At 42.9% G+C, this 16237-nt stretch overlaps 1 protein-coding gene across 3 annotated transcripts in view; it reads right to left on the bottom strand.

Moving 5' to 3' along the window:
* The window catches only part of PLD5 (phospholipase D family member 5), a 264686-nt gene that overhangs the window by 10746 nt on the left and 237703 nt on the right, over positions 1-16237 (bottom strand). For all 3 annotated transcript variants that reach the window (XM_066382203.1, XM_066382210.1, XM_066382219.1), the window contains 3 exons: positions 14614-14750; positions 9321-9489; positions 1403-1517 (listed from right to left, as the gene is read on the bottom strand). In XM_066382203.1, coding sequence (XP_066238300.1) covers positions 1403-1517; positions 9321-9489; positions 14614-14750 — 421 coding nt within the window. The remainder of the gene's footprint in view (positions 1-1402; positions 1518-9320; positions 9490-14613; positions 14751-16237) is intronic.

Here is a 16237-nt window from a genome sequence, read left to right as displayed (position 1 = left end):
ATAATACCTAACTAGTCAAAATGGAAAATGGCGAAACACCTCCCCCTGAGGCAGGAGGTAGTCACTCTCCCATGGCTGGTGGCAGTGTCCCCTTTTTTTATTTTCTTATTTGTATTGTTTTTACAATTCTGTAATACATCATCTTTATATTGCATTATGTGTTCAATGCCCGAAGTCAGGTCGCCTTTGGTCACCATTTATCCCCCTTTACTCTCCCACCTCCCCCGCCCCCTTTCCCTCTGATAATCACCATGCAGGTGTCTGAATCTATGAGTTTTTGCAGTGTTTTCTGAAGGGCTGCAGAAGAGATAGGTGGGTGCCCTGGCTTCCAGAACTGGCTCCTTTCCCCTTCCAGTTGCATGTTTAAGAAATGTCCTGTCTTATGGACCAAGTCTCCTTCTTCATTTCTAAACTGCAGGCAATAAAAACCACCCTTGCTATTTATTGGCCATGTTGCTGAGAGAATAAAATAAGATAAAGTGCTTTACAGTGTTAAAAGGGCATATTGTTTTTCCTTACTCACTAAACTGGGCAAACAAACACAGTTTTCATATTCCTTCATTCTGTACCTACATTCTTCCTCTCTGCTATGACATTGCCACTTTATCTGTACAATGAAATAACCACGCTGCTGGTTTGAGATGCATGCACCCTGGTTGTACAGATAATTTATATTCTGCCTGGGATGATACCAGCTTAAGGAGTTACCCTGGATATACACACAATGAGAAAGTAGAATGGATTTGATACATTAGGAAGTCATTCCATCAGCACACAGGACTTTTGCATGCAGAACTTTACCGCCTTAATAAAAAGAGTTTAATGTGATCGGGATACTCTGAGTGCCAGGGGATTTGCATACATCATCCCATTTAATCTTTATCCAAATGAAGTAGAAGCTATTATTAGCTCCATTTTACAGATGAGAAAAACGAGGTTTAGAGAGCGTAAGTAAATTGTCAAGGTAGACATTTAAAAGACGGCAGGTGTAGGGTATTGCCCAGGCAGGGTTTTAGCAATGAACTCGGACGCTGTCTGCCTCCAGCTGGTTGTGCTACTGTGAGTGGGGAAGGGGCTCCGTGCTCGTTTACGTGCCAGGACTCAACCTTTGATGAGTGACTCACCTCCTCATCTATAAAATGAGCCAAAGGGACCAAAGATTCTGCAAAATATTTATGAAAAAACATCTTATATGGTCTTTTAGTAGGCGAATCAGCCACAGACGAGATGTTAGGTTGAAGAGCTCTTTGTCCTCATCTTCCTGTTTTTCAACCCCCCAATGCCCCCTTCCCCTTCAGCAGGGTTTCCGGAGGCTCTGTTCTTTACTATGGGCTACAGACTGCCGCTGGACCACTGCTAACCTGTGTGACCCGCCAAGGAGCCTCGCAGTCCTGACACCTACCAATATATGCTGCTCCATCCGTCACCATGTACTTGTTCCGGTTTAATTTAGGAAAGGTGTGGTTCTTTTGTTCTTTGGCAGCACAAGCATTCTCTCTTTCCAGATCAAAAAATTTCTGTAAGACAAAAATAAGTACATCCATAAAGTAGGAGATTAAGGGAATTTTTGGTCCTGTTCAAGAGTACAAAAGGGTTTATTATCTAAATATCAATAGTAGACCTCGTGTTGGGTTATGAAAACCCCAATTGTGTCATTTCCTATCGAGGAAGCCTTTTTTGTTATCAAATCTGTATAGGTGATGAGAAGAAATTAGCATGCTCAACTCTAATGAATACTTTCAAGCTACAAAATAAACACAAAATTTATTCTTTCACTAGGTCAAGGGCCAGAAGGTTGTTTAATTCTCATTGTCTCACTTGTCAGGGGTGCTGGCATTTGAAGTTGGCCTCAAGGAGCCATCTGTCAAGCATGCCAATGAATGGAATGAATCTTACAGGGCGCATGCATTATATGCAGCAGGCCCAGGACAGTGACTAGCTGAATCAACTGGGGACTTACAAAGGTCAAAAGAGACTTTGCCAAAGAAACAAACACTTTGCATTTGAACACCTAGGTCTATGGCTCTTTTAATAGGCAAGTTAAAAAAAAATCACAACTTCAGACCAGGACACCTGAATTTCAACTGTGTGACCCCAAAAAACAGCATTCAAGATCACTGAGTGTCACAGAGGGGGAAGTTCTGAGATGGGGGTTGACAGCAGGAGGGGTGGATTTGTGCCTCAGGACACTTTTGAAATTGGTACGTGCTTAGATGAGGCTTGAATTGTGACTGTTTACAGTACAGGGTCCCCTGTCTGAGCTCACATGAAGACACCATCAAAGGTAAGGCGTTCAAGTCTCTGCCACTTTGAAAACTGTTGAACATTTTCAGAACCTTTCTGGAATGTCTTATAGCAGAATCATGTGTGAGAGAAAAACAGAACGATACATAGGAATGAAAATGTCATTGATAGTTTCAAAACTGTAAGTGTTGCAATCTGGTGGGGGAAATAATGAACTGCTCTTTCCCTTCCCTGGTGGTGGTGGTGGGAGCGAAGGGACTGATAAACTAGATCATCATGCCCTGGCCAGATAGCTCAGCTGGTTGGAGCATTGTCTGGAAGTATAGGGGTTGTTGATTCGATCCCTGGTCAGGGCACATACAGGAACAGATAGATGTTCCTGTCTGTCTGTTTGTCTCCCTGCCTCTCTCAAAATAAACAGGTAAATTAATAAATAAACTAAGTGATCACTAAGGTCTTTTCCAGCCCTGAAAATTTTATTTATTTTTATAGAACCTTTAAAATCAATGGTGCATTGGCCAAAATCTACTACCCAAGAACTGTGCATTGCCCGTCACGGGGAAAGTTCTCTTGGGGCCATATTGCCAAGGTCATGGGCAATGCTGCCCGGATTACCTCATTTTCTCAGTTCCTGTCTTTTGCAAAATCTGTGTCATTTGGAGAGTTCATGTATAGCCTCTGTGGACTCTTCAAACTGATTTAATAACCTTTGAATGCTCCTCAGTCAAAGGTGAGGTCGTGTCAGCTTTGAGGTTTCCCAGCCCTCGGTAATAGCCAGCCATCACCTCGCTTGGACATCATATCACAACACATGTCCGCACACCTGACTATTTCCTTTTGAGGAAGCTGTCATACAATTGAGATGGATTTTTTAAAAAAAGAATAAAACACACACCTTAATTTAAGTCAGTGATAGTGTCGCAGCTGGAAGCTTGACTGAGAACTCAATTGCTCTAGAGCAGGGGTCTCAAACTCGTGGCCCGCGGGCCGCATGCAGCCCGCTGAACAATTTTGTGCAGCCTGCAGACTAATCCACGAAGTTCAAAATATTTTGGATAAAATTAAGTAAGCCTAGGGGCCTACTTGTATTTTTCATTTCTCTAGCATCCTAGCTAGATATTAGCTTAGTTAACAGCAGTTGTGATGCGAACTACAGTTTCTGGTCGTTTTGTGACACTGAGTAAACTGCATGTACGATTGTGCTTGTTGTACTGATTTTTTTTTGTTTTCAACTGCAGTGAGAAAAGTGTTGCGTAACAGTTGCCTTTTGTAGACCTAGTGCGGCCCGCCAAACGGCTGTTATCTTGCTCTGCGGCCCACATGCTGAGTTGAGTTTGAGACCCCTGGTCTAGAATGTCAAAAATGGCCCACAGGAGGAAAACAGCTTGATCTGGGAGACTAAAGTGACAGTAGAAATTATACTGTATTCAGTGACATACTATTAGGCACCGACTATGCTGTAACAGCAACGACATTTAAAGAATGATTTGTTAATTTGTTAAAAATAAAAACCTAGTGGCTGGGAAACTTTGTGAATTGCAGTGTCTTCCCATGAGTCCCCTCGTGGATAAAACCCACAAAGCAAGAGCTGGGGTGCCCACTTTTCTAAGGACACAAGCCTTGTGCTTAGCCTGTCTGCTCTACCAAGGCTCCCGAACACATGCTTTATGCAAAGTTCAACACCCACTGTTCTCAGAAAAGCTCCTCACCCATCTGTGTAGATGTTGGGGCTCTATAAGCTTCCTTTCAACCCAGACTTATCTTTTTTTTTTTTTTTAACAGGGATATAGAGAGAGTCAGAGATAGGGACAGACAGACAGGAACGAAGAGAGATGAGAAGCATAAATCATCAGTTTTTCGTTGCTACACCTTAGTTGTTCATTGATTGCTTTCTCATATGTGCCTTGACCGTGGGCCTTCAGCAGACCGAGTAACCCCTTGCTCGAGCCAGAGACCTTGGGTCCAAGCTGGTGAGCTTTTTTTTTTTTTTTTTCTCAAGTCAGATGAGCCCACGCTCAAGCCGGCGAGCTCGGGGTCTCGAACCTGGGTCATCTGCATCCCAGTCTGACGCTCTATCCACTGTGCCACCGCCTGGTCAGGCACCCAGGCTTATCTTGATGCTTACCAATGTATGCTTGGGTGGAAATGAAGATTGGGGTCTCTGTTTGTCTAACAGTGAGCTGTGAAGGTTCGGCTTATTCTAGTAATATGACTGTCAGTATTCAAAAGATGAAGCTGAGTGAGTACTGTACAGGTTGAAATGATGAATTCTATTCTCCTTGTTGTTTCTTACAAGTCTTACATGAAAGCACTTGTCCTTGCACACCAGAGGTTTCAGCTGATAGTGCCTTGGTGGCAGGTGTGCACTGGGTGGGCCAGGACCACTGGGCTGGCCTGAGCAGAAGTGGAGAAAGGAGACAAGAACAAATGAACCATGTGCCATACGCTCCAACACTCTCCCCTCTGCTTCTGTTTATATTAATTATGCTTTTTCATTTTCTGACTGCTTTAATATCTGGGGTCTCTCTGAGCCTGCAGGGACTGCTCCTCCTAGGGTTAACTAATTTCTGGAGATAGTAGATAGTAGACATTGACATGTGAGCACACTTCGTATGCCAACCAAACAATCAGGAGCCCAAACTCTGAACCACTTCCTTTATCAACTCTGGGCCACTATCCATCTGCCCTGATCACTCCAGGACCAAGTATCAGGCAACTAGGAACAGTTCCGAGGCCCCAGAGCCCACTGAAATTATTCAAACTGGTCAATCCTAAATGGGCTTCAAAGGCTCTTCCCAGTTTCCCCCTCACTCCTTCTGCCTCATGGGTGACCCTGGTGCTTCTCCATATGGCCCTTCCTAGCAAGACATGCCCCATTCTCTTGAGATGTGAAAATATATCAAAATTATCTTTTCAATGTCTGTCATCTGATCTGTTGACTTGTCATACCTGAATAATAGTGAAACCTCTATTTTAACACACTGCTATGCCTGGTAAGTCTGACTGTGCACTCCTCTGGCTGCAAGCATATTAAACTCCCATGGGCATGACTTCACCTGGCAGACTCTTCACCCCACACTGCTCTTCCCCAGCTAACCCCCAGGAAGTGGCTACACTGACTCCACATCCACCGTGTCCCATTCTGGACTCTGTGTGGGCTCCGCTTCCTCAATTCACGGGTTCCCAGAACTTCTCTTCACTCCACCTTCATCCGCTTCCTTCTTCAACTCCATTCATTGATTCATCCACCCACTCATCCAATACACGTTTTGAACATGTTGTGCCAGCCTTGTGCTAGGCACTGGGAATGTGATGGTGAACTAGGCACCCATTCTTTGCCTTACTTGTTTTTTTCTGGAGCCTATGAGGCCACTTTGATTAGCTGGAAAATGTTCTAGAGCTCAAACAATTCCCAGCATTCTTTTGTCCAAGAGAAACTCCTGAACACAGTCTGACTCTGTTCTGTCTCTGTCCAGCCCCTTGGGGAGATCCCAGCATTCCCTCCAATCCCCAATATCTGATTCCAAACAGAGGTAGGTGTCCTGATGCAACTCCTGGTTATTTCATTCATTTGCAAATCTGGTCTGGAAAACAGATCTGTAGTGGTAATCACAGACCTGTTTCTATTTCCAATCCCTACACTGACTTGTGTAACCATACACATGCAGCCAGTTAAATAGAGATAAGAATTTCGCTTTTCCATCTTTGTGTGTGTATGTGTGTGTGTGTGAGGGGGGGGGAGAGAGAGAGAGAGAGAGAGAGAGAGAGGCAGACAAAGGGACAAATAGGGACAGACAGGAAGGGAGAGAAATGAGAAGCATCAATTCTTCATTGTGGCACCTTCAGTTTTCATTGATTGCTTTCTCATATGTGCCTTGACTGGGGGCTATATCAGAGCAAGTGACTCCTTACTCAAGTCAGTGACCTTGAGCTCAAGCCAGAGACCTTGGGCTTCAAGCTAGCGACTTTTGGGCTCAAGTCAGGGAACATGGGGTCATGTCTATGATCCCACACTCCAGCCAGCGACCCTGCGCTCAAGCTGGTGAGCCCGTGCTCAAGCTGGAGATCTTGAGTTTTTGAACCTGAGTCCTCTATGTCCCAGACCAATGCTCAAGCCAACCTTGTCAAGTTATGTCTTTAAATTCTTAATTACAACTTTTAAAAACACTTTTTTTCTGACATTTTTGTTGATTCTCACGGACACAGTTCAGATGTGTAGCTTCTCACATTTTTGAGCAGATATATATAGGATGTTTTTGAACACAGAAAAAACAAAAGAGAAGTTTGCAACTTCACACAGGGATATAAAGTACAGCATAGGGAATGTAGTCAACAATATTGTAATGATTATATATGGTACCAGGTGGGTACTAGACTTAGTGTGGCATCACTTTGTAAGTCACATAATTATTTAATCACTATGTTTACACCTGAAACCAATATAACAAAGTATGTCAATGTAATTAGAAAAATTTAAAAATTATTAAAAAAAGAACTTTGGAACTTCAGTAATCTGTTCTACATGCAGAATCTGTAGGTGTAAGGAAGACTCAGGCTCTGGAGTTAGAAAGACTTGTACTTGAGTCTTGCTCCATGACAAACTAGAGTCCATGTGAAAGGTGAATTAATCTCTTTAAGCTTATGCTCTCATGTCTGTGAATGCCTGCCTCACAGTGTAGTTGTGAATATTAAATAATATATAAAGTATTTCACTCAGTGCCTGGCTAATTGTATGCACTCATGAATACAATAAATTTTTCCACTTGTTAAAAATATTAAGCACTCATTATGCCCAGACAATGTGAAGTGGGTGCTGCTCTAACAGCAATAACAGGAAGTTAATAAGTGATGTAGCAACAGCTGACCCAACGGGCAGCAGGCAGCAAAAAAGTTGGTATCGCACGGTGGAAAGACGGGGCAAAATGTTTAGTAAAACCTTAACCTGAACTTATTTGGAAGGAAGACAAAGTGTCCCTGAACCTGTGGCCACAAGGCAGGGAATTGGAAACAAATTGTCATGAGTGTTGGTTGACTTATTAGTGCTTCAGAGAGTCATTAGAGGAGATAAGACAGCTCAGGGCAGGATTTGCTGGTTTGCAAGCAGGTATGAAAAGGAACAGAGACGCCAGCACTTTCCATAGGGTGGGAAAAGCTGATGGTGCTTGGAGCTTAACAGTAGAAAAGAAGTTTGAAAAATCCTTAAAGCGACCAAAACCAATTAAGACTCAGTCTGGCAGCAAAGATCACATAATTGGTGTCATCTTCCTAGCCAAGTCTGATGATCTGAATGAAGCTACCATTAAAAAGAGGGAGAAAAGAGAGAGAGAGGAAGAGAGGCAAAGGTATATGGGCAAGAACGCATAATCAGTCAAGCTCCAGACTATAGACGATGAAAAATGTTGGCTGTGGCCACTGGCACGTGACTAGAAGCAAACAGATGAGCAGCCTATGAAGTTTCTGAGAAAACTACATTGCCATAGAAACCATGAGCTGGGACCAGAAATTCCTTGAACTGTTTACACCTTGAAAGAACCTTGGGCTCTTGATGTGAATGAGCAGGAGTATTAGGACATGACACCAGTTGCCAGGAAGGACGTACAATTCCATCAGACCAGTGAGGGCTGTGGCTCTCCCCACCTTCTCTTTCCGAATGGAACTTTTATTGCCCCTGCCCTGTCCTGGTTGTGTGGGATGCAGGTAACTTTAACTTGGGTGTGGGGGGTTAGGGGAGTTGTTGCTTTTAGTTTCTGTGTCACTGGGTGATGAGGCGTCTCCTCCAGACCGGCTGCCGAGAAGAACACATCACAAGGAGGTCCTAACTCTGCACTGCGAGGGACGGACGGGTCTCTGTGTGGGAAGAGCATAAAATGGCTGGTGGGAAGGGTGCCCCGAATTTCAGACTATGATGATTCACAAACCTGTTCCCTCATCTCTTTGGGAACATGGCTGCCTTTCTGACCATACTTACAGGACACCTTTGCAGTCAGAGGTGGCCGGGTGAGTAATATCTGAGTGGCAGAATGAAGTCTAAAGGTGTTTTCACCACCTAGCCCATAAATCCCTTCCCCTAGTCCTCTAATCTCTCTCTCTTTGTGTTTAACTTTGTTATATTTTTTTCCTCTCTCTTTTTAATTAAATTTATTGGGGTGACACTGGTCAACAAAATTATACAGGTTTCAGGTGCACAATTTTATTTACATTACCTGCATACTGTATTGTATGATCACCACTAAAGTCAAGTTTCCATCCATTACTATTTATCCCCTCTCTACTTCCTCTACCTCCACCCCCCCCCAGCTTTGTCATATTGAAATATGCTCAGGAATCTTGGAAGCCATGTGTCAGAGTTGAGGGCAGAACTTCTGTCATCTTGGGTCCTTAAATGCTGCATGGAGTACAGTCCCACCACCCAGGTGAGGGCCTGGCACAGGAGAGTCTCAATGCACACATTTGCTGAACGGCTGCTGTGGACTTTGGATAAAAGGATTAGTGGGCACAAAGCAGGTAAAAGCATGGAGAAGAAAAGTGTTGGAGGCTGAGGGACTAGCATGAAGGGAGGAGGAGAATACCACATGTGAGGACCACAGGAAGGTCAATGTTGAACTAGAGACTTAGCACATTTAAAGCATAGTAATTCCCAGTCTTGCCTCCCTCAAGTCATGCAGACTTGAATTAGCATGTGGCCCAAAGGACCCAGAATAAGTTCAGGAACCCAAGTGAGGGGACTTTCAAACTGAGGGCATCTGGGCTGGTGCATGTTTCAATGTTTTGCTGGTCACAGTCTTACAAATAAGAACAGTAGGTGAAGGAGGGCATTCAATGACAATACAGAGGATGCAACAGAAAGTATGTATGAAGGGGGCTGGACTCTGAGAAAACTTGGGCTCTAGTACCCTTTTATGGGTGTGTGGTTATTTTAAAAAGTTACCTACTCTACCTTTTAAAGTATTTTTCACTATCGAAGATTATTATTCTGGTTCTTATTGGAAGTTTGTGTATTTGTGTGTAGAACTTTCATGGATGTGTAAAAGGGAAGACATTCTTTTCTTTAGTAACAAAGTCAACATCGTACTTACAACTTTCAAGCTACAGTTGGCTATTTCGGTGCAAATAGCTTTAAGAGACGAAATAAAGTTAAATGTAAGAGGGTCCGTTTCCTTCCTGAAGCTTATAAGGAGTCGAACTTTAACGCTTCGCAAAACTAAGGCTTCTCTTATTTTTCCGTCCAAGTCTGGCCAGTAAGTCCTGTAAAAATAATATCCATATGGATAAGAATAAAGAAAGCAAGTTAGTTTTGGAAAGCAAATTTATTAGACTTCAAAAAACACTGATGTTAATCTGATCATTGCTTTGTACTATAATATACACATGACCTTGTAGAGTACATTGATAAAAATACAAACTCCTTGGATTAGGGTATCAAGAATGATGCTTTATGGAGACCCAACCCTGCGTTAAATGAGATTTCTCATCTCCAGGCCTTGGACTGTATGGACAGAGGGCACGGGCAGACTGACCACCACCACATGCCACCTTCACGGTACTACCACTGCTACTTGTGCTCCAAGAATCAACTTCCCAACAGAATTCCAGTTAGAGGCTTGAGCAACATCTCTCTCCCCAAATACCACTCTAACTTCTTCTTTGGTAACTGTCCCCCAGATGAGCTTCTGCTCTGGTTATCAAGTGCTCCACACTCTTATGTCCAGACTGTCTTCTTTGCTCCTGACCAAGCCCTCCACTACTCTGGGCCCTGCACACCATCCATCATGCAAACAGTTTCCACTGCTGACTCAGCTTTGTCCTTGAATCCTTAACCTTTACCATCACTGACTCTGACTCTTCCCCAAGACAACTTCTCCTAAAGTTCTTTTGTATTTTCTCCCACAACCTGTCTACTTGGTTTAGGATGTGAGGTCAGCCTTCCCCCTCTCCAATCCCCTACACAGTGTCACTTCCAGAACTGACACTTAATACTCATGTTAAACACACACACACAAACTTTCCCATATTAAAGATAAGCCTCAAATAAGTACTGTCATTTGTAGAACTTCTGTTTATTCATTGAATCATTCCTTTTTTTGGTGAGAGGAGGGGATACAGTGAGGCAGATTCCCACATGTGCCCCAACCAGGATCCACTCAGCAACCCCATCTGAGGCCAGTGATTAAGTACTAAGTTATTTTTAGCACCTGAGGCTATTGTGCTCCCATGGAGCTATCTTCAGTGCCCAGGGCCATGCTCAAACCAACTGACTATGGGATTGGAAGAGGGGGGGAGAGGGAGGGGGGAGAAGTAGATAGTCACTTCTCCTAAGTGCCCTGACCAGGAATCAAACCCGGGACATCCATATGCTGGGCTGACACTCTATTTACTGAGCTACTGGCCAGGGCTCAAATCATTCTTTAATTCTGGGCCAGTTCGCTGTTTGAAAAAATTATATAGTATTCAAAATCTCAGCCCATCAACTTTGTAATCATTGCATCTCCAAAGGTCTCCTCTGTATCTGACCCTGGTCTCCTGTCTCTTGGTCCTTGAACTCTCTTATTCACACCAAACCTGCCCTGTCACCTGTGTGGCCCAGATCTATGATCCTTCCATCAACTCCTCCTGTTCTTCCTTCCCTGATCAGACACATCTCAGCTCTGGTCACTTGAAGGACACTTGCTCCTGTCCGTTCCTCTGGCTCTTGACAAAACCTAAATCTTGGGTGAGTGCTACAGTTCCCCTAGTATATTTTTACAGCCACAAACCTGAGCACTATCCACCTTGTACAAACTGGAGCAAACACACTCGTGCTGGGCCCTCAATGTCATACAGCAATCCACGTCTTTGTGTTGGGTCATCTTCACCTCCTGTACCTTCCTGTGATTATTCTAAACTTAACCCTCTCTAGAGAAACTTGTTTCTTCCTTCATTCACAAAACTGAGGTTCTCGGTCATGGCCTTCCTCAACTCTTTACCCACTATAGCCACACACACCCTCCACCCCTTTCCCCTGGGCTCAGAGGATAAGGCATCCTGCTCACGGCAGGCTTGAACTTGCCCTTTCTCCCCGGGCTGAGCCCTTAGCCCTATACAAGTGCACTCAGTCATTCATTCCTTCCTAAGAATACCTTCAACTTTGTGTAATTTTTGTCCTTCATTTCATTTTAATATTTTTATCAAATTTATTAGGGTGACACTAGTTAACATAATCATACATGGTTCATGGTTCAGTTTCCCAACTTTACAACACATCTCTGTACACCGCACTGTGTGTGAATCCCCCGAGCCAAGTCTTCGTCCATTACCATAGTCTCCTCCATTCTTCCCTTCTCCCAGCAATCCCACACTGTTGTCTGTGTCCACACGTTTTTTTGTGTGTTCTTTTTTTTTTTCTTTACTCTATCTCTCCACCTCCCTTGCTCCCATGGGACATAAAAATTACTTTTTTACTTCATGTCTATTTTGTCTGATACAAATACGGCTATACCTGCCTTCTTTTTATTTGCATTTATTTGGAATATCATCCTCCACCCTTTCACTTTAAGCCTATGTGTATCTTTAGAGCTGAATGCCTAAAAAATTTCTCCAAGATAACTTAAAGACAAGTAACCAATCTGAGTTTTAAAATTATTTTTTATTTATAGAATTTAAATATAACCTGGCTCTTTGCACTACTTCTTATGTCCCTGATGATTTTTCAGTTTGAATGCTGAAGACATTGAAAGTTTTGAAATAACAAAGTATGATAAAAAATGCTCTTTGAATAATGGCAGAAATGGTAGATTAGTAATGAAAATGCCAAATATCAGGTGAGTTTCCAGTTCTTAAACATTCTTTTAGTTTTCTCTAACTTTTATATTTCTGAGCTATTTTATAATCACCATACTAATTCTTCTCCCTGGGCCAGGAGAGATTTTAATTTTGTTTGTGGAATTTTGTAGAATGAAGGTTTTGTCAAACATAAGAAATTATCATCTGATTCTAACACAACCTTGACAATATTCGCCTTCTGAATAATAACAAAACTAGGCAAAACCTATCTGTTATGTTGCAAAATCTCCCCAAAGTGAAGCTGAAGTCTAAAAACTAAACCTAAAACCACATAAACAATGAATGGGAAAAATGTACAAAGAGAAATAGAAAAGATTTTGAGAGAGAGAGAAAGAGAGGGAGAGAGAGGGAGAGAGAGAGAAGCATCAGTTTGTTGTCCAGTTAGTTGTGCACCCCATTGATTGCTTCTCATATGTGCCCTGAGGGGGGGCTCGAACCTGCACCCTTGGGAACGAGCCAGCGCCCTAAGGATCGGTGACCCTGGGCTCACACTGGTGACCTTGGTGCTCAGGTAAGATGCTCTATGCACTGCATCACTGACCTGTGTACTAAAGCAAAAGTGTCTTATTAATGTGTATCTTAAAATGCTTTTCAAATGTCATTAGGAGTAATCACTTTCTGGTAAAATAACACCTTTTGCAATCATATAGTGATTTGCATAAAGAAGCTGCATATTATACATATGTGAAGTTCGTACCATGAAATATATTCAAGCAATATAGAACACATTTAATCATTTAACCTCAGCAAATGGTTATTTTGTTTCTTTTCTTTTTTTTTACAGAGACAGAGAGAGAGTTAGAGAGAGGGATAGATAGGGACAGACAGCCAGGAACGGAGAGAAATGAGAAGCATCAATTATTAGTTTTTCGTTGCGACACCTTAGTTGTTCATTGATTGCTTTCTCATATGTGCCTTGACCATGGGGCTACAGCAGACCGAGTAACCCCTTGCTCGAGCCAGTGACCTTGGGTCCAAGCTGGTGAGCTTTGCTCAAGCCAGATGAGCCCGCGCTCAAGCTGGCGACCTTGGGGTCTCAAACCTGGGTCCTCTGCATCCCAGTCCGACGCTCTATCCACTGCGCCACCACCTGGTCAGGTAGTAAATGGTTATTTTGAAATTGTAATTTCCCAAATTAAAAAATCTCAGGTCATACTCTTAGAAATGGGCAGCACTTGGAACACTTTTCTGGATTAAATGTATTATTCAAAACATTTGCAAGCACCTAAATATCTGCATTCCTAGCAAGAAAGCAAAAGGGACTGTCTGGGGCATAGCCACAAATTTATGCATGTAGTGCTCTTATTCCTCTAGGGGCATGTATTCTGCCCCTGAATTTATTCTAAGTATTTCCACACTTACACAATGAGGAGTAATTGTTAAATTTCTTCATTTTGAAGATGCTCCCTTCCTCATACAAGTTGTCAATTGACTGATATCATACACATTTTATTTTATTTTTTATTTTTTTCCGAAGCTGGAAACAGGGAGGCAATCAGACAGACTCCCACATGCGCTGGACCGGGATCCACCCAGCATGCCCACCAGGGGGCGATGCTCTGCCCATCTTGAGGCGTCGCTCTGCTGCAATCAGAGCCACTCTGGCGCTTGAGGCAGAGCCCACAGAACCATCCTCAGTGCCCAGGCAAACTTTGCTCCAGTGGAGCCTTGGCTGCGGGAGGGGAAGAGAGAGACAGAGAGGAAGGAGAGGGGGAGGGGTGGAGAAGCAGATGGGTACTTCTCCTGTGTGCCCTGGCCGGGAATCGAACCCAGGACCCCTGCACTCCAGGCCGACGCTCTATCACTGAGCCAACTGGCCAGGGCCATCATACACATTTTAAGTTTCCTTCTCCTTTAAGTTGAAAAGATATGAAAATTTAGCATTTGATGAAGACTGACGTGACTACAACAATGTGATGAATCCTTTTTAAAAAATATTTTTGTAATGTTTATTTTTTATTAAAAATTTTTTTGTAACGTTCATTTTATTGATTTTAGAGATAAAGGAAGGGAGAGAGAGAGAGAGAGACAGGAACATCAATCTGTTCCAGAATGATCCTTGACCTGGATTGAACTGGCAACCTTTGTGCTTTGGGATGATGCTCTATCAAGCCAACCTAGCTATCTGGCCAGGGTGTGATGCATCCTTTAGGAAAAATCTTGCCAGACTACTCAGGTGCAGTGTGTCCTTCAGGTACATTACATCTCAACTAAAAACTTTCCAAAAAGTTTTTCAAATAATTTAAATTTTATTTTTCAAATAAGTCCCAAGTTCAAAACAACCTAATCTTCATTCTGAAGTTGCTCTAATACCTCTAATGTAAACTACTGAGGTACTGCTGTAGGGTGAAACCCTGAGTCTGTAAAATAGACTGAGGGGAGAAAAGCATCATGGATAAGTTGCCAATCCACATCAGGCCAATTTGCATGACATGCGACTTAACATGACCTGATAGCATCTCAGTGCCCAGTCTGGTTTCTCCAGTGGTCTTCAGTTTAGTGCCTGGCCCTGGAGACCAGGTTCTAAGTCAAGGTTATGAACTCACTGACCTTTTGGTACTTGTGCTGGAGATGGGCAGGTAGTCCATGACGGCGATGTACACGTACTGCTTGGCATCATCGATCACGCTATAGATGGCATCGATGTCAAAGCTTCTGTTTTTAGGGCAGAAGAGTTTGGGAGAATTCTGTGAAGACACAAAACCAAACTTTTAGAGTATTAACTCTTGTCTCTGGGAAGTTGAGAGAAGATAATTTACTACTTTTGGGGGTTGGATATAGGGAGAGAGAGAGGCAGGAAGAGGAAGAGGGAGGAGAGATGAGAAGTATCAACTCATAGTTGTGGCATCTTAGTTGTTCATTGGTTACTTCTCATATGTGCCTTGATGGGGGGTGGGGTGGAGCTCAAGCTTAGCCAGTGACTCTTTGCTCAATCTGGTGACCTTGGGCTTCAAGCCAGCGAACTTGAGATCATGTCAATGATCCCGCGCTCTAGCCAGTGACTTTAAGTTTTCAAATGGGGAACCTCAGTGTTCGGGATTGATGCTCTGTCCACTGTGCTACCACAGTAAGGTTTCTTTTTATTGCAAGCCTACTTTCCAATTATTTATGAGATAAGACATATATATTTTCAGTTTTATCAAAGTTGAGGCATGTAGAGATCAAGTGTGTTGTGATTGGTCTCAAGTCTGTCCTTTAAGCCTATTTTGGGAGGGAATTCTTGCTTTCAATACACGTACCTCTGATTTGTGGAGGAATGCTCCAGCTCTAAACTTCTGCAACCTTGGAGTACATTTTTGTCACACATAGCTGCTAATTTTCCCTGGCATCAGCATATAAAAGTTATATACATATAGCAAGCAATTCACTCTAGAAGTCATTTAATCTGAAAGGTTATGTGGCTATAAAAATATTCAAGACAATCTAAAAAGCTTGTTTTTCTTTTCTCCCTGATCCTTCATCAAGACAGAAAGAGGAATGTTGATTACTGAGAAAGGGTCATCAATAATTCTAGGGTAAAAAACTGAGAGAGTTATTAAGGTGCTCAAATTCACCAGGAGAGTCAGGGGAAAAAAGATATTCTGAAAGACTTAAGTAAAATGAAAAAGAGGCAAATTACTCTTGAAGTATTTTTCTCTTGTTGTTCAAGTGTTTTCTATCTTTAAAAAAGCATAGGGAGCTTTTAAACCAAGTTGCTATAGAAAGGGCAAAATATACCTTGGTCTTCTCATTGTTTTTCTCCTAGAAAGGGCTGAAAATGATGTTTCTGGAGTTCCCGTGCACAATGCAAGAGGTGTTTAACATCAAAAGGCCAAATCAATGGTTTCTGGAAGCTGGAAAACCAGTTCTAGGACCTTCATCGAATGTTCCCTGGTAATGGAGGTCAGGGCCCCTCATTAAAAGCTGGTGAACAGCACCCCACACTGTGCTGGCAGAAGGAGCCCCATGCCAGATTGGAAAGTGGAAGCTGGAGCTGTTGGACTGATGCCCCTGCCAGAGTGTGGGGTGAGAAAGGAGCCCGTGGAAGGTCACAAGCTCTCCAGGCAACCTTGCTCAGTCATCTTGACAGGTAAGTGTCAGAATGAGTTTGTGATCATTTAAATTACTTAATTACAGTGGTACTTTGAGATACGAATTTAATTTGTTCTGTAACTGAGCTCATAAGTCAGTCAAC

The sequence above is a fragment of the Saccopteryx leptura genome, chromosome 1 (genome assembly GCF_036850995.1).
Source record: "Saccopteryx leptura isolate mSacLep1 chromosome 1, mSacLep1_pri_phased_curated, whole genome shotgun sequence".
NCBI lineage: Eukaryota > Metazoa > Chordata > Mammalia > Chiroptera > Emballonuridae > Saccopteryx > Saccopteryx leptura.
The sequence above is the reverse complement of the archived record's forward strand: the minus strand, read 5'-3'. Positions and strand labels throughout refer to the sequence as shown.